The sequence below is a fragment of the Balaenoptera musculus genome, chromosome 1 (genome assembly GCF_009873245.2).
Source record: "Balaenoptera musculus isolate JJ_BM4_2016_0621 chromosome 1, mBalMus1.pri.v3, whole genome shotgun sequence".
NCBI classification, from domain to species: domain Eukaryota; kingdom Metazoa; phylum Chordata; class Mammalia; order Artiodactyla; family Balaenopteridae; genus Balaenoptera; species Balaenoptera musculus.
In genome coordinates, this window is record NC_045785.1 from 83,632,640 (window position 1) to 83,650,779 (window position 18,140).

Consider the following 18,140-nt stretch of genomic DNA (forward strand, 5'->3'; position numbering starts at 1 on the left):
TAAGCCCACAGGCTAACCCTAGCCAAAATGAGTAAAAAACAAATGTTGCTGGAGAGCTTCTTTGAAAAGGGGGAAAGACCCAATGATGAGAGCAGAAGACTCTAACACTGCCAACAGAAAGAAAGCTGCATTTAAAAGAAAATACCAAGAGTCTTACTTAAATTACGGGTTCATTGCAACAGGTGATTCACACTCTCCAAGCCCGCTTTGTATAACATGTGATGACTGGCTGTCCAACGAAGCCATGAAATCTTCAAAACTGCTTTGCCACATGGAGACCAAGCACCCTGCATTAAAAGACAAGCCTTTGGAGTTTTTCAAAAGAAAAAACTGTGAACACGAAGAAGGTAAGCAATTATTGAAGGTCCCCACATCATCAAATGTGTCTGCACTGAGAGTATCATTCTTTTTTTTTTTTTCCATAGTGGGTTTATATTTAATATAGTACTACTCACCATGGAGATGTTAGCAGTTAATATAAAGATTTTTTTGTTTTTGTTAAACATTAAATCTCTTCTCCATTTCAATGTCAATATAAAGTATTTTTTTACATTAAATCTTTTCTCCATTTCAACATTAGATACATTGAATACATTTTCTAAACTTTTTCCCCCACAAAGAGATAAGTTTTAATTTTTGACCAACTGTATTTAATATCTAGGTACAATATTAACTTGGGAGATAACAAAACAAAAATGCATTAAAAATATGGAGAAAAGACTCCTCAATGATGCAGGAGGCAGTGATTATAACTAAACAGTGGCAATTTCCTAGGATTCTGGGCAAGAGTTTTCTTCTTCCTATTGAGAATTCTGAAACTATGAAATATTACTTATGCAAAGTTCAGCCATCTCATTTCTTTGACCTTCTTTCTAACTAGCAAATGCAAATTACAGATGGCATTTTTCAGTGCATTATTTGTTGTGAAAAAAACGTTTTGTTTTCCATTTAACATAATATATCAGTTTGTTCCTATTTATAGGGAAATAACCAAGACTATGAAGCTACCCTATTTACTATTTCTTGAGAACTTTCAGACACCAAAACTCAGTTCTGAACCTCAATAGCATAAAGGTTTTCAGGGCAAGGTTTGATTCAGGAGGCCCTTCAAAGTCACATCTGTCCATTTCTCTTTCGCGCATATACCCCCAAACAAGCACAAATGCCTGTAATGCTGAGAACCACACCTAACAAGAGAGCGATTGCATCTCCGGCTTCTACTGCTTCAACAACAGGCAGCACCAGAAGCAATGAAAAGAGGACTAGGAACAATTGTGTTGAAACTGAGATCATGATGTTGAGATCTTGAGGTGACTGGTTCTTAAAGGCTGAAGGTTCCAAAGAAAGCGGTTTTTGTTTAACTATCAGTTCAGGATGCTGAGGCTAAGAGGTTCCACGTGACAGCGCCTTCCAGGAAGCAGCCATTATAGGAATGAGATCATCATTCTTAGTGGCTAACTGCATTGCTAAAGCTAAGAAGTCCTTCACTATTGGTGAAGAGTGGATCCTGCCTGCTCCTAAGGATGTTTGTCGTGAACTTTTAGGAGAGGCTGCAGTTCAAAAGGTGGTATGTGTTCCTCTTTTGGCTAGCACCATAACTAGATGAACTGATGCAATGGCAGAGGATATTGAGGCACAACTGTTAGAGAGGAAGTCTACCGATGTTGACAGCAAGGCAACAATGATTGTTTTTGTTCGATATATTTTTCAGGAAGATGCGCATGAGGATATGTTATGTGCATTTTTGTTGCCAACCAACACCACAGTTGCAGAACTATTCAAGTCTTTGAATGATTACATATCAGGAAAACTGAACTGGTCATTTTGTGTCGGTATATGCATGGACAGAGCAGCTGCCACGACTGGACGGCTTTCTGGTTTCACTATTCGGGTCGAAGAGGTGGCTTCTGAATGTGAGTCTACGCACTGTGTCGTCCATGGGGAAATGCTGGCTAGCCGAAAAATGTCACCTGAACTTAACAACGTTTTACAGGATGTGATTAAAATTATCGGGGCTTCCCTGGTGGCGCAGTGGTTGAGAATCTGCCTGCCAATGCAGGGGACACGGGTTCGAGCCCTGGTCCGGGAAGATCCCACATGCCGCGGAGCAACTAGGCCCGTGAGCCACAATTACTGAGCCTGCGCGTCTGGAGCCTGTGCTCCGCAACAAGAGAGGCCGCGATAGTGAGAGGCCCGTGCACTGCGATGAAGAGTGGCCCCCACTTGCCGCAACTAGAGAAAGCCCTCACACAGAAACGAAGACCCAACACAGCCATAAATAAATAAATAAAAAATAAATTAAAAACAAAAAACAAAAAACAAAAATTATCAACCACATTAAAGCACATGCCTTTAATTCACGTCTGTTCACACAGCTCTGTGAGGAGATGGACGCGGAGCACACACGTTTTCTCTTATACACAGAAGTGAGATGACTTTCTAAACGTAGATCACTGGCCAGAGTTTTTGAGTTTCGAGAGCTGCTGCAGAGATTTCTTTTAGAAAAAGTCACCACTGGCAGCACATTTCAGTGACACACAATGGGTCACAAACTTGCTTACTTGTGTGACATATTCAGCCTGCTCAACGAACTCAATCTGTCACTTCAAAGGAGAACGACAACTGTGTTCAAGTAGGGGGATAAAGTGGCTGCATTCAAAGCCAAACTGGAATTATGGGGGCGACGAGTGAACACTGGGATTTTTGACATCTTTCAAACATTAGCAGAGATTTTGAAAGAGACTGAACCAAGGCCTTCTTTCTCCCAGCTGGTGCATGATCACCTATCTCAGCTTTCAAAAGAGTCTGAGCATTACTTCCCAACCACAAAAGAACCCCGAACTGGGAAGGAATGGATCCACGACCCATTTGTGAATAAGCCGGGCGAATCGACTTTGTCCGTGCTAGAAGAGGATCAACTGCTTGAGATCGCAAATGACGGTGGCCTTAAAAGTATGTTTGAGACAACTTCAAATCCCCATACGTTCTGGATTAAACTCAAGGTGGGATATCCTGAGATTGCCACAAAAACACTGAAAAGCGTGCTTCAATTTCCAACATCCTATCTTTGTGAAGCAGAGTTTTCTGCAGTGACAGCAAGCAAAACAAGATTACAGAGTAGAACGGACAGAAGCAACACACTTCGGGTGTCACTGTCTCCCATCACCCCCACATGGGACCATCTAGTTGCAGGAAAACAAGCTCAGGGCTCCCACTCTGCATTATGGTGAGTTGTATAATTATTTCATTATATACTACAATGTAATAATAATAGAAATAAAGTGCACATTAAATGTAATGCGCTTGAATCATCCCGAAACCATCCCTCCACCCACCCACCCTGGTTCATGGAAAAATTATCTTCCAGGAAACCGGTCCCTGGCGCCAAAAAGGTTGGGGACCGCTGATCTAGATGAATAGGGGTCCAGAGAAGTCAAAGGATTTGCCCACAGACCTAATTAATGGCAAGACCAGAACTCAGATCTCCCGATTCCTACCTCACGGGCCTTCGCATGAACTGGTGTGAGGCTCTCTTCATCTGCTGTCATACTTATTCAACCTCACTGTGAAGAAGTTAGAACATGGTCAGTACAACCTATTTCTGGTTCTGCCCACAAACCGGACCTCTGTTCACAGATGCAGCACTGTGACTGAGTGTCCAAAGATTTCAGACCTGGCTTGACCATGTACCATCTGTGGAGCCTTGGAAAAGTCATAACCTCTCTGAGCTTTATTTTCATCATTTGAAAAATGGAAGCCAAGACTACTTTCCTCTCAGTGTCTTTGCAGGGATCAAGTGAGATGATGTGAAAGCTGCATGTAAAACGGTAAGTATTAGACACATGTTTACTGTGTTTTTTTTTCTGGGCGGGGAGGGCCAAGCTGCGAGGCTTGTGTGACCTTAGTTCCCCTAACAGGGACTGGACCCGGGCCCTTGGCAGTGAAAGTGCAGAGTCCTAACCACTGGACCACTAGGGAATTCCCTAGACACATGTTTATTAAGTAGTTATTTCTATTATTATTGTTATACTGCTGTATAATATTTCTTAGAAGACATTATGTTTCCTTTTTTTCTACTCCCTAAACTAATGGTTCACAGGAATTGTCATTTTTTAAAATCTTATTTTCTTTCATTATGTAATATGTAATCAATATAGATTTTTAAAAATTATAGAACAAACTTCATACATAATTCCTTAACTCAGAGAGAGCCATTTTAAACCTTTTATATGTTTTTATCCCTTTTTAAACTTTGCGTATATTTACGTAGATTTTCAAACTGTGCTCGCAATATACACTTATTTGCATCATTTTAAAAAATTTACTTAATATAGCATTTTAAGCATTCTTTTACACCATTAAATATTCTTCAAGAATATGATTTTTAATGACTGCACAAATCGTCCATTATCTGGACATATCATACATTTTTTTAATTTATTTTTTTAACGAAGTATAGCTGATTTACAATGCTGTGCCAATCTCTGCTGCACAGCAAAATGACTCAGTTATACACATGTATACTTTCTTTTTAAATATTCTTTTCCATTATGGTTTATCACAGCATATTCAATATAGTTCCCTGTGCTATACAGTAGGACCTTGTTGTTTATCCATTCTAAATGTAATAGTTTGCATCTACCAACCTCAAACTCCAAGTCCATCCTTCTCTCTCCCCCCGTCCCCTTGGCAACCACAAGTCTGTTCCCTATGGACATATCATAATTTACTAAATGTTTTCCAATTTAGATTGTTTCCAATTTTCTTCTATTATAAATACTACTTTGATAAACCACTTTGTGTATAATCTCAGTTCTAAGCGTACAATCCTTTCTGTACCTCGGTTTACTCATCTGTGAAGACATAATAATATTAACTACTACATGTGGCTGTGTGAGGATCGAGTGAGTGAATTCGTGCAAAAGATGAAGGATTGTGCCTGGCACATAACAAGCACTCAATACCGTTAGTTACTATTATTAAGACTAAGTTTAGATATTTGTGCTTAATATCTAACACATAGCTAAATTGAGTACTTGGTGATAAATACATCAAATTATGACTTCTAAAAATACTGCAAGAATATTTTTATAGCTTTGTTCAGAAATTTGCTTTTTCAAATTACCTATAATTTGCTGGATGTTTCATGATGAATAGTCATTGAAAGCATGTTTCGTTAGATTTTATTTCTGTGCCTCAGGATGTCCTTGGAGGGAAGGTGGGGGTCTTAACATATTAGAAGTCATTTCCTGGTTTTAGAGTTTAAAGGAAATCAACAAAGGCCTACTTATTTGATTGGCCAAACACTTGTTTAACAGGGTTAAAATCTAGTTAAGTTACCTTCTTGATATTCCGTGGTTGGTCTAGCAGCTGTGGGTCAGAAGTTCAGAACAAAAAGTGAAATCCTAGGATTAACTGTCATACTCTTACACCAAATATTTTTCTGTTGAAACAACTTCCCATGGTAATTTTTTCTGGATGAGGCTTGGCCACCACTACTGTCTGCCACATTCTCAGTTGGCACCAATAATGTAGTTGGGGGTAGAAAAGCAGTTCAACTGGTGGAAGACAGCTTTTCAGGACCTTCCCCGTATCTCATGGGGCCCTCGGGGATCTGCGGGGTCTGCAGATTTTGTTGGGTGGCAGCATGAAAGGCAAGAGAGCCTGGAATCACAAGGACAACACTGAGCCCTGGCTCTACCACTAACCAGCTGTGCGACCTCAGGCAATCACTCAAGCTTTCTGCGTCTCAGTTTCATCCTCTGTAAAAATCGATGGTAATAATAATACTAATCTTATTATTCCCACCCCTAACATTTACAGGACCCCAGCCAAGAGCTTAAATAATTCCTCCCCCTCCCCCGCCATTGTCCTTCTCTTTCTACCTGTTTCCACTGAGGAGTTTTGTGCATTGTGTCCTGCCCCCCAGCCTGCAGGGCCTAAAAGCCTTCCTTACTCTTCCCCACCGTAAACCAACCTGGGAGGGCACACCTGAGGAAGAGGACCCCGCAAGTCCTAGAAGCAGGCCTGGGCCACTGAGGCAGGGGATTCTGGGGTCCTTGGCAGCCAGACCTTGGTCCAGAAAGGGAGTGTGGGCTCGGGTGGTCGCACCCTTCTGGTCCCATAAGGAAGGATTGGCAAGTGGAGGGGTCTCTAAAGTGTGGGAACTCCATTGCCTGGGTCTGCGGATTAAATGAGTCACTGCACGCACTGTGCTTAGTGCAGCACCTGGCATTGTTGCTAGCATGTGATAAATCATGCAAGCTACTGTTACTTTTGTTGTGGTGGCAGTGCTGTTGGAAGGGATCTCAAAGATGATCTCGTCCAAATCCTTCATGTTACATACATGGTGAGGAAACACAGACATATTACAATTAACCGTGATTAAACACATGCCTAGTGGCAAAGCCACAACCTGACCCAGGGCTCTTACCATGCAGCTGCCTTTCCTCTGCTCCATAATGCAATCTCCTCAGCAGCACGAAGACTTTAGAGTCAGCGCTGACTTTAATATTCCCAGTCCACGGAGGTGACCTGTGCTATGGCCGTCTTCTGAATAGGAGCAGGGAGTGTGTCCTTGGAGAAAGGGGACACCTTCAGTGGGAGCCAGTGCCGGGAGCCTCCTGTGAAGGTCTCATCAAGTTGAGGTGGGAACACCTCAAATATTTACTGAACAATGAGACGCACAGCCCTTACATGGATAAAGAAGAAGGTGACATTCTGTACTCGAGAGCAGTGTAGTGAAAGCTCCAGGACTGAATATTCTAAGTCAGAAAAACGTATTCTGGTTCAGAAATCAGATTTGCAGACTGACTGAATTTCTTCTCATGAGTTAAATATGAACAAAAGTAATTTGTAAATTTCCTTCCTTGTTCTCATTTTAAAACCTAGTTTGTTTCATTTTACCTGTAATCAATACATTCTTTGACTTTTTAGCAGTTGAAGACTGCTAACATGATTTATATTTCTGAAACTTTTAATTATGGAAATGCTCAAATACATACAAAAGTAAAGGGAATAATATAATATGATGAAGTTTGGGTATAATGATGCCCAGTGTACCCACTGTCCCCCCCGCCCCGCTTCCAGGGAGATCACCTATGGCTAATCCTGTTTCATCTGTAAAACTGCCTTCCTTCCCCACCCTGGCAATGAAGTTTGAATCAAATCTCAGACTTTTTATCATTTCATCCATAAACACTTTGTTTTCTATAAGATTTTGATGAATTTTAAGCTCTTTCTCCATCTGGCTGCTTTAGACTTTAGTTTGTTCAGCTGGGGAATCAACGGACCAAAGCTTAGGCCCTTCTAGAGGCCTTGCATGGTCATAGGTCCAGAGAATTCAGAGCAAATCAGCTTGAAAATGGAGCCTCTATCATTTGGCTGCCAGGCTGGAACTGAACAAGGCAACATTTTGGATACTTTTTATTCCTTGCTGAATTTCTGCCAACTCTGTATATGGTATTTCCATAAAAGTCTTGTTTTCTTTCTCTTTTCTTCGAAGAATGAAACTTCTTTCCCCTTTTTTCGAAAGAGAAGACTGTCATTGCAGACTCCATCCCTCCTGCTGCTGTCGCCTTTTCTTCTGTTTGATTTCTGCACTAGTCTCAGTTTGCAAATTCTGGGGTTTGGCAGTTCACAGGAGGACCCAGGGATGGGGAGGGTGGCCCTACGCAATGTCATTGAAAGATTACTGTACTTCAATCACTGGAGCTCAACTGAAAACTTTGAAAAGTTCTCTTTATAATCATTGAATTTTAAATAATTATCCTAAAAAGACTGAGGGAAGAAAAAGGATGCCAAGTTCACATTTCTCTGCCAGAAACACTGTTCTTATTTTCAGTTGAATGGCTTGGCTATTAATTAAGGCTTCATGCTCCGCAGCTATCTCTTTGTCTACATTCTTGCCGCTAATCATCATACATGTGACACATGACTTCTGTTTAAATGCTAAAGTTTATTAGAGTGGAAAAAAATATCAGTTATACAGGGAAGGAAAAGAGATTAGGAATCAAGTCCAAGCATTTGCTTATTCATCTGCATATGGTTAAAAGATTTAAAAGAATCCATTGGTTTCTATTTCACTGCTACATGCAGGCCAAGGAGCAAGGAGAAAAGAAAAAAAAAAAGCCTTTTCCTATCCATGGTGTAGAAATACATTTTCTTCCTTTTGCCTTGGAGGGAGAAATCATCTCCTCTCCTAATATTAAGCCAAAGTAACCAAACTTTAGAGGGACTGGCTCCTTCTGAAAAGTTATCGTTCTAATTACCTACTGCTTTGAAATGAATTCCCCGAAAACTTAGCGGCAGAAAACAGCAAGCATTTAATTCTGCTCATGGACGCTGTGGGTCAGAAATTCACTGGGCACAGAAGGGAGAGCTTTTCTCTGCTCCATGGTGTTTGAGCCTCAGCTGGGAGGATTAGAAAGGCTGGGAGTGACTCAAATGGCGGGGCTGGAATCATCCGGAGGCTTCTCCCCTCACACGTCTAGCACCTGGACTGAGATGACGCAAAGCCTGTGCTCAGCTGTGACCGTGACCTTGAACACCTACACCTGGCCTCTCCGTGGGGCTTGTGCTTCTCACAGCCTGGTGGCTGCGTTCTGTGAGGGCATCCCCCGGGGAATGTCTGAGTTAGAATGTCACTTCCCACTCTCGCTGCATTCTGGTGGCCGGTTTAAATTCCAAGGGCGAGCAACCAGACTCCACTTCTGCGTGAGGAAGCGGCCAGGTCATATTCAGAGCATGTGGCTGGCCAACTTTGGAAAATACAGTTCACCTCCGTGGTCTGGGTTGAGGCCCTTTAGGGAGGAGGTGGGAGAGGGAGTTACTGCGTGCCAAGGCCATCTTCTCCCTCCAGGCCCCCCACTGGCTCTTTTCACCCAGTTCTTACTCAGCTCTTTCCCAGTGGCCACGCTTTGTCCCCAGCACCTTCAGTGTTTGTTCGGTCTCTGGTCGTGGGCAGAGATGGAATCACAGTAAACAAAAACACTCCCTGTAGCAGCTTCCTGGCTGCTGTGCTTAGTTTTTGGTTTGTCTTTCTTCATCTGTATACACACCCGCAAATATCTGAGGACAGATTCCCTGACTACCGATGATAGTTTTTTTCATTGAGAAATAATTCACATGCCATAAGGTACACCCTTTTAAAGTGTGCAACTCAGTGGGTTTTAGTATATTCATAGTTGTACAACCATCACCACTATCGAATTCTAGAACATCTCACTTAGAAAATCTCACATCCATTTAAAGTCACCCTCATTGCCCTCTCCCACAGCACCTGGCAACAATGAATCTACTTTCTCTCAAAGGATTTGCCTATTCTGGACAGTTCATATAAATGGAATCATACAATATGTGGGTTTTTATGATTGGCTTATTTCCCTAAGCATGTTTTCAAGGTTCATTCATCTATGCTGTAGCATGTCATGAATTAGTCACATCCTTTTTGTGACTGAATAATATTTCATCGCACAGATATATCAAGTTTGTTAATCCATCCGTTAGTCTGGTGGACATCTGGGTTGTTCCCACCTTTTGACTAATATGAATAATGCTGGAATGAATGTTTGGGTACAGGATTTGTGTGAACATGTTTTCAATTCTCTGGGGTATATACCTAGGAGTGGAACTCCTGGGTCCCATGGTAACCTTAATTCTTTGAGGAACTGCCGGACTGTTTTCCACAGCTGCTGAACCATTCTACATTCCCACCAGCAATGTATAAGGGTTTCAATTTCTCCACATTCTTGGCAACATATGTTATTTTCTGCTTTGTTTGATAAAGGCCATCCTAGAGGGTGGGAAGTGGTTGCTGGGCTTAGTTTAAGGAGAGCCTTCCTCTAGGCCACTACATACCAAGGAAGCCACCTTGGTTGCCTGGAGACATAAGATAACTGAGGGCTTACTATGTGTTAGGCTCTGTGCTAAAGGCAGTACATGTATCATCTAGTTTGGTGTTCACAACTCTAAAACTAGGTACCATTATTATGCCTATTTGACAAGTAAACAAAGTGAGGCACAGAATAACTTGCTAGAAAAGGGACGAGGTTTGGAAGACATGAATTTCCCGTACTAAAAAAAAGTTAGAGAACTTGGATACTAATGAAGGAGTCTGGTGGTCTAAGTGAAAGTTTAAAAAAAACTTTTTTTTCAAAACAAAACAAAAAATACCAGGTACATTGTAGCTGACCAAATTCGAAGCTGGCCTCCAGTATTCTAACCATGATGCCCACACCCCGTACGATCCCTTATCCTGAAGGAGAAATGGGACCTATGAATATCATGGGCTATTGCTCTCCTGATTATGTTATATTAATACGGCAAAGGGGTTTTGAGGATGTTATTATGGTTCCTAGTCAGTTGACACTGATTTAATTAAAAGGGAGATTACCGTAGGTGTGCCTGACCCCAGTCACGTGCGTCCTTAAAAGAGACAAGCTGCAGTAGAGACTCTCCTGCTGGCCATTAAGAAACAGGTCACCATGAGCCCTACAGCTGCAAGGAACTGAATTCAGCCAGCAACACCCTGAACAAGTTTGGAAGATCTAGAGTTCCAGATCAGAACCCAGTCCTGGCTGTCACCTTGATTACAGCCTGTGAGACCCTGAGTAGAGAACTAGTTAAGCCCTGAATGGGTTTCTAACCTACGGAGCTGTGAGATAATGACTGTTATTTTAAGCCACTAAGTTTGCTGCACTTTGTTACACAGCAATAGAAAACTAGTACACAGAGCACAGACTGACTAAAGGCTGCTAGAGGAGATGAACTCATTGGTGTGTCATTATACATAAAGAACAGCACTTCTCAAAATGTGGCCCAGGGACCCCTGGGGGCCCTCAAGGTCTTTTCAGGGCTCCATGAGGTCAAAACTATTGTCATGTGATTAAGGCATACTGAGGTGTTATCGGTCATTTTCCTTCTCATTATTTTATAGTTTTCTAGATGCTACAGGACGTGTGATGATGTCATTGCTCTCATGGTTAACAGAATGTGTCCCCGTCTATTCCTATGTTTAAAAAATTTCTGGTTTAATTTCTAATGTGGTAAATATTGACAAATATAGCCCCCATAAACAAAAGTTCATTGGGGTCTTTCAATAATTTTTAATGAGGTCTTGAGACCAAAAAGCTTGAGAACCACTGGTCCAGATGAAATGGAACTAAGTAGGCCTAGACAAAGTCTGAAGGTATAAGAATTTATGTACTTACTTAATGGCTACATTCTGTCCTGAGCTGTGGTAGGTGTGACCAAGAGTGGAGCAAGGCACAAAAGCAGCATGAGGTACAGTCCCTGAAGTAAGGCAAACATAAAGAATTAATTAGCAAAAGCATCCGTGTCTTCCCTTCACAGGTGTTTATGTAAGTACAAGGTACTGTAATATGATGGTACATAATCCGTGCTAACCTTAGGTGTGGGCGGCTAGGACACAGAAGTGTGTAGAGAAGAAGCTGCTGAAACCAGGCTATGGGGGAACAGGGGATGTTTTACGGGAGAGGTGAAATGTAAGTTGGGAGGGGAAGTGGGAAGAGGACAAATATTTCAGGCACTCTGCCTCAAATCTCAGCTGAAACGTCTCTTTCTTAGAGAGGCCTTTCCTGATATCCCTCTCCAGAGCAGTCAGCACTGTATTCCCTTCAAAGCACCCTGTTGATTTCCTTTCTAGCACTTTTAAAATTTTAAACCTAACATAACTGTTCAAGTAAGTCTGGCTGGAGCTACAGTACCTTGGTTCAAATGCCACCTCTGCTACTTTCTAGTTGTAAAATCTTAGATAAGTTACTTAATCTCTTTATGCCTCAGTTCCTCAAAAAAATGTGCTAACAAAGCAAGGAATTTATGTTAAAGAGTTAGCTTAGTTGTGACCATGGGACTAAAAAGGAAGGTTGGATATGAACTAGTTCAAATGCAGAATCAATGGGTGAAATCAGATGACAAGGAGAGAAGAGGATGAAAAGATAAGGGAAAATTCTGGGGATATTAAAAAAAAAAAAGAAAGGCAACCAATTATATGTGGATTAAAGAAAGAGTAAAAAAACAAAAATTTTTCCAAAGTTTGTTGTTTGAGCGAGATGGCAGAGCCTGGCGTCAGGTGACTACTTTGAAGGGAAAAGGAGGAGGCATGTCAAATCCACGTTTAAAGTGAGTGGGAACAAGAACACAGACCACTTGATTTTAGAGTCGTGGGGTGCTGGGGCTTACAGAAGCAAGCTCATGGCAGATGACGAAATCTGGATGTCTGCTCATCGTTTGCCAAAGCTGAAATCATGGGGAAGAAACTACACAAGGTCCCCAACACCGAGCTGTATGGAGGACGACCTTCTTTAATATTCACGATGGCATTACTGTGGATAAAAGAAGCTTCATACATTGCTATCAAACTCTTTTTGGTGAGATGGGGCTTTTTAGGAGATATGAAGCACAGATTCAATGCAGGGAGCTGCACAGTAAGAGGTGGTACATTTCCCAACGTTAACCTATCTTGGTAAAGGCAATTAAACAGTGTGTTTCCAGTTGCTTTTATACGGGGAAGCTTGGGTCATCTCCCTTCTAGCAAGGACCTCTTGCTATTCAGTTTTAAAGTGTACAACATTCCTCTTGTTGGCATGGTTTCATAGCACTCTTCGTTCCAGGCGAAAGCTTCCTGTGATGACTTTTGGATGTCCCTTCTGAAACATTTAGGGTTTGACCTGGCAAGCTGCTGAGACCCTTTAGGACAGCTGAACTGTAGATAAAAATCTTCCAGGGAAGTAGGTGTGGGCAGGATGTGTGGTTTCCCTGCCTCTCATTTAAAGACTGATGCAACTAATTTTTCATGAATAGTCTCTTCCAGTAAGAGCTGCATTCCAGAGTGCCTCAAGAGAAATTGGAAAGGACAAGTTAGCTACTGATTTCTTCAGTTTCAGTTGAGACTAGAGCACTAGCTTTCTTCATGCCTCAGAAATGCACAGCAGGGATACAGTCCCTACTGCAATCTCAAACCAGCGCCCTTTGCTAGTGTGACCCTGAGGACTTGAATTAGCCATAACAATAAGACACAGGGGAATAGGCATTTGTTTACCAAATAATCTGGAACTGAGCAAGAAGGCATGATCCCATGTGCCTCAGCCGGGCTCTGAAACGTGTGCATAGCAGCCCGAACCCAGGAAGATATTTCTGAACTTTTAGTGATATAACACACACAGATTCTTTCTCTGACATTCCAGGCTAACCACTGTCTAAGTTAAGGCTCTGCAAAACATCTGGGACATACGTTTCTGGAAAAAATCATGGCTTCTTTTCTACAATTCTCCATGGCCTAAGCATTGTAAGCTCTGGCCCGACAGGAGCCAGTGCAGCAGGCTTAGTTGCGGGGGCCCTGGGACAGCTGCCCTGGAGCACAGACAGGCATTAACTGCACTGAACAAAGTCCACTCATCAACTATTCACCTAGTGCCACTCAGGAACAGTGACAGAGAAAAACTTTTCAAAGATGCATAAAAGGTACGTGCTGCTGTCTCTAAAAAAAAAAAAAAAAAAAAAAAAATCACTTTCTCCCTAGAAAAGTAGAGGCTTACTTCATCTCCGCTCCTGGTGGAACCACACAAATATGCTACCTGATATTTCAGACCTTTACGTCAGGTGACACAGAGCCAGTGCCTGAGATCTGAGATTTAAAGTCAAAGCACAGTGAACTAGCGCTTGGCCGCCCCGCTGGCCACGGAACCCAGACGGCAAAGTGCTTTCACTATTCTGAGAGTCTTCTGCCATGAGTTTCTCCAGCCAAAAACCTGGGAAAATGTCCTGACAGATGCGCCTACTTTACTTTATTCAGAGAAGGAGAATTTCTAAAAGAACAAGAAAGGCTAGGGTAGCCTCAGCATTTTAATTTTATGTCATCTTGGGTGATCAAGCCTCTTTTCACCAAAAGTCAATTTCTTTGTTAATTTCTTACCATTTCTTTATTACAATTATATCATACTTATAAGACAGATTTAAGAGAAAAAAAAAACAACTTAAACATCCCAAGAGGTCTTCTCATTGTTTGTTGCCTTGTTAAAATAGCAGGGAGGGGAATGGAATTCCTGTTTATTGCAGAGCTGCTGGGCCAGGCCCTGCATTAGGTGTTGTACTTCTTTTGTAGTTGACATGGCTCTTTAGGAGCACAGATTCTCAAGCAGGGCCAGCTAAATAATTGGCAAGGTCCAGTGCAAAATACAACGTGAGCCTCTTGTTCAAAATATGCTAAGAAATTCTAGAGAGAGACAGCAGAGTATTAAACCAAGTGTCGGGCCCTCCTAACTATGGGTCCCTATGTGGTCGCAGAGGCCACACGCCCATGAAACTGGCTCTGCTCTTAAGCTTGGGCTCGAATTTTCGATTCGGCACTTACTAGTCATATGAGCTTGGAAAGTCATCTGTAAAATGGGGGTAATAACAGTCCCTACCTCATTGAGTTGTTATTAGAGTTAAATGAGTTAATATTTGAAAAGTGCTTAGAAGAACACCTGGCATACAACAAGCACTTAAGTAAATGCTAAGTAAATATATACTCTCCTGAGCCTACACATCTTAAATTGCCAGAGATAGCTATAGCCACAAAATCGTGAACTTACTATAACATTAAAAAAAATGTTTTGAGAGTTCGGCCCTGATAAACAGAACCATGTTTTTACTCGTATGACAGTAGTCACCTTCTAATTTATTTTAACAAACAAAAGATTTTAAAAGATATCCTGGAGTGAGGCCAACTACTCACAAAGCAAAACCAAAGAATAAAAACAGATACTGGTTTATGCGCTCAGTTCTGGAAGCCTGTGGAGTGCAAATTGTCATGAAGCCAATTTAATATAACTGCTTCCTTTATGCTGAAAGGATTCACTAGGGACCTCTCTGCTTCCATACAGGAAATAAAGCCTGTTGTGTCTGAACAAAAACTAAGAAATATTTTTCTTTTTCTTTCTATAATGCAGAATACTGTAAGAAAAAAAAAAAAGCTGTAGAACAGGAAATGTGGCTAATCATACAAATTCTATATTTAGTTCTAGAAAATATTAGTAAAATATTAGTAAAACAAGTCAGAAGATAACTTGCAGGTAGTGGTAAACACCTTTATATAGAACAGAAATTTGGAGCACAGAGGCATAAACACTTAATGGTTTATTAATGTTTGTTTTATAAAAGCAACCTCAGTTTCCTCACTGGGTTACTTATACATTTCTTTACTCTTGACCACCAATAATTCTCAGGATTCTCAAAAGCTTTTACAATAAACATGCAGTTTTTTGTTCCCCATTTATAGTAAATATTGTTGACTGCAAAATTCTAAAGAAGTAAGTTGTCATTCATCAAACAATTCGCCCGAGGTAGACAGATTTGGGATATTTCTCCTTAAGAGTCGGCCACTGAACAATGAAGTAATCGGAGAGGTGAAACAGAATCTTTCCGGACAGGGATAAATGTTCCACTCGGCAGATGCTTTCAACGTAGACAATGATCACTTTCTTTATTCCTAGTATCCCAAGGAGAAGGGCAGATATACAGATAGGAACACATGTTCCTGGTCCGTTACATAACACCTTGAAAAAAAAAAAAAAAGTTGAAGGTCAAATAAAAACACAGAATACTGCTCTAATTTTAAACTAAAAACAGTCCAATATTAGGGAGGATTTTTTTATTATTCTAAGTCTTGAGCGATTCCTTGTTAAGATCCGGTCTGTAGCAAACTCGTGCAGTTAGAAGCCAGGTGGGGCTGTGTTGTCGGCTCTCCTGCTTACCAACTGTGTGAGTTGGGACAAAGCGGTTCACTTCTCTGCACCTGGGTGGCCTGTCCTGTGCTACAGGACGTGTGCACACAGTGCCTGGTGCTCAGCCAGCACCCACGGGATGGGTGCGTGTCGACCGCTTTGTGGATCTTGAATGTCACACAAACATATGGAAAACAGATAAAATCAGCTGTGATTCACAGTTTTCTCATATACTGACTTGTTCGTGTTGCTTTTTTAAAGTAATCTAATTAATAGTTGGAGGACTGACATGGTAAGATACAAGAGAAAATGTCTTTAAATGACTAATTATGTAGAATATTTTTGTTGGAGGTAGAATCACTGTAGGAGTTCAATCCAACACATGGGATATTCGAGAGAAGGTTACTAAATGAATGAGATTTTCCCTCAAGAGAATTTAATCCACACTTGTGATCCAGAGAGTTTTAATGCTTTTGACTTTGGCGAATTTTTATAGAAAGCCACTGATTAAAAACAATTTAGTTGGTGAACCTAATAAGAGAAATAAAAATTTAACTCATAGAGTAACTGCAAAGAATTTTTATAAGTTTTTTAAGAAAATGAGGGGAAAGCTATTACACAGAATTGTTGGTAAGATAATTTACTATTATTTTCAGAGGAGAAAAAGCATTTTGCACAACATCTCAATCATATGCTCATGCTGACTGAATTAGTACAATCTAATAAAGCATTTTTTACCCCACAAATCATAAAACAGGAGATCTGTGGTCGTCTACACACGCCTACTGGGTATTACCTACAATGTCACATGATCGCTCCAGCACAAGGCCCACAAAACTTATCAGACATCAGAGAATCTTAGAGAAGAAAGGGTCCCCAGAAATACTGTCTAACCATCCCAGCATTGCAGGGACCTTCCCCAACAGATGTCTGTTGGGGCTGTGAGACAAGGTGAGGGATATAACGGTTCGGTAAAGGTCATGTGAACTAAGCCCCACCCTTCCTGGAGGCAGGACCACCTGGAACACCATTCACAGAGCTTTGGGATCAGAGAGAGTAGCCTGTTTCAGGTAGGAACCAATCCTTTTTAGTCTTCCTTAGCTCCCACCTATGAGTTAAACCCCCTGCCTGTCTTTTATGAAGAACTTTTGTTCAGACTTTCTCCTGAAGTACCAGCTACTAAGCTGCTCTCCAGGCCAGCGTTCTTTAATCCCCACTGAGTTGCCCCTATAACCTTTCTTCATAGACCCTCAATGGAGCATAAAAGAAAGAAAAAATGGGACAGGGAGTCAGGAGAACGGGGTTAAACAAGCTGTGTACTAGCTCTGTGACCTTGGACGATGGTAATCGTAATTACCACCTCAGCTCTCACTACCACTATTTATTAACAACACATCGTGGTCAGGTACTTCACTGAACATTTCACATGTATTCTTTCAGTTAATCCTCAGAGCAATCATTTGAGGCAAGCTTTCATATCCCTTTTTGCAGAATAGGAATCTGAGGCCCAGAGAGATTGGGCCAGCTGCCTGATCACACGTCTAGTCCAGACTAGATGACCTTTCCGTTAGCTCCAGGATTTGATAATTCTTTGAGTCTCATTTGTTTCTAGTTTTGTCTGAAGCCTAAGTTACAAGATTGTTCTGAATCCTTTCAGGGTTTAGAATTCTAAAAATCCTATTAATGCAAGGTTTCTCTAATAATGGCACTATTGACATTTTGGACCAGATTATTTTTCCTCGTGGGGCCAGTCCTGTGCATCGTAGAATGTTCAGCAGCATCCCCGGCCTCTACCCACAAGATTCCGGTAGCCAGGAAGATCAAGAATGTCTCCAGGCATTGCCAACTCTCCAGTTGAGAACCACTGTGTTCATGTATTCCCTAATCCTTGGATTATCTGTGTTGCTTTTCTCAATTTTTTTTTTCCATAGTACAGAACAAAATAATATAAAGGTCGCATGTTGGATCTTGAATGTCACAAAAATATTTTCATGTTTGTTGCCTTTAAAAAAAATGTACATATCCACATGTGTTCCTTTCAGAGTCTGGTCGGCCCGCTATACACAAGCTGTGAATACATTAATAGAGATGTCTGGATACAGGAGCGGAAGTGACTGGCCACTGGTGGGAGATGCTTTAATAACCTGCCATAGATCAGAGGCAAAAGGTAAAAGTGGAAATTAAAGGTATTTTGTTTATCTCTGTTGTATCTCTATTTTGAGGTACTTTACTACAAAAGTCCCAGAAACAATAAAATCACAAAACCCTAAACCAAGTATAAAAAAAAAAAAAATCTTAAGGAAAACTTAGGCAAAGGAAAGCTTCTTTTAATTAAGCACAGGTTTTAACTCTGAGTTTTACAGTAGCCTGGGCAAAAATTTAAAAATTGGGGATTATGGAATTTCTATTATTTCA

At 41.2% G+C, this 18,140-nt stretch overlaps 2 protein-coding genes across 4 annotated transcripts in view; both read right to left on the bottom strand.

Annotated features, from left to right (window-relative positions):
- Positions 1-1,047: 1,047 nt before the first annotated feature.
- On the bottom strand, positions 1,048-1,369 carry LOC118891889 (small integral membrane protein 30). Its single transcript, XM_036845779.1, has one exon. The coding sequence runs from the start codon at positions 1,291-1,293 to the stop codon at positions 1,114-1,116; it is 180 nt and encodes a 59-aa protein (XP_036701674.1). The 5' UTR covers positions 1,294-1,369; the 3' UTR covers positions 1,048-1,113.
- Positions 1,370-7,979: 6,610 nt separating this feature from the next.
- ALG14 (ALG14 UDP-N-acetylglucosaminyltransferase subunit) overlaps positions 7,980-18,140 on the bottom strand; it is a 109,375-nt gene continuing 99,214 nt past the window's right edge. Inside the window, exons 6-7 of one of the 3 annotated variants that reach the window (XM_036845764.1) lie at positions 11,211-11,292; positions 7,980-8,801 (exon numbers count right to left, since the gene is read on the bottom strand). In XM_036845764.1, coding sequence (XP_036701659.1) covers positions 8,678-8,801; positions 11,211-11,292 — 206 coding nt within the window. In that variant the 3' untranslated portion in view covers positions 7,980-8,677. Of the gene's footprint in view, positions 8,802-11,210; positions 11,293-15,123; positions 15,558-18,140 lie in introns of those variants that run through there. The other 2 variants (XM_036845744.1, XM_036845754.1) reach the window with 2 other exon arrangements.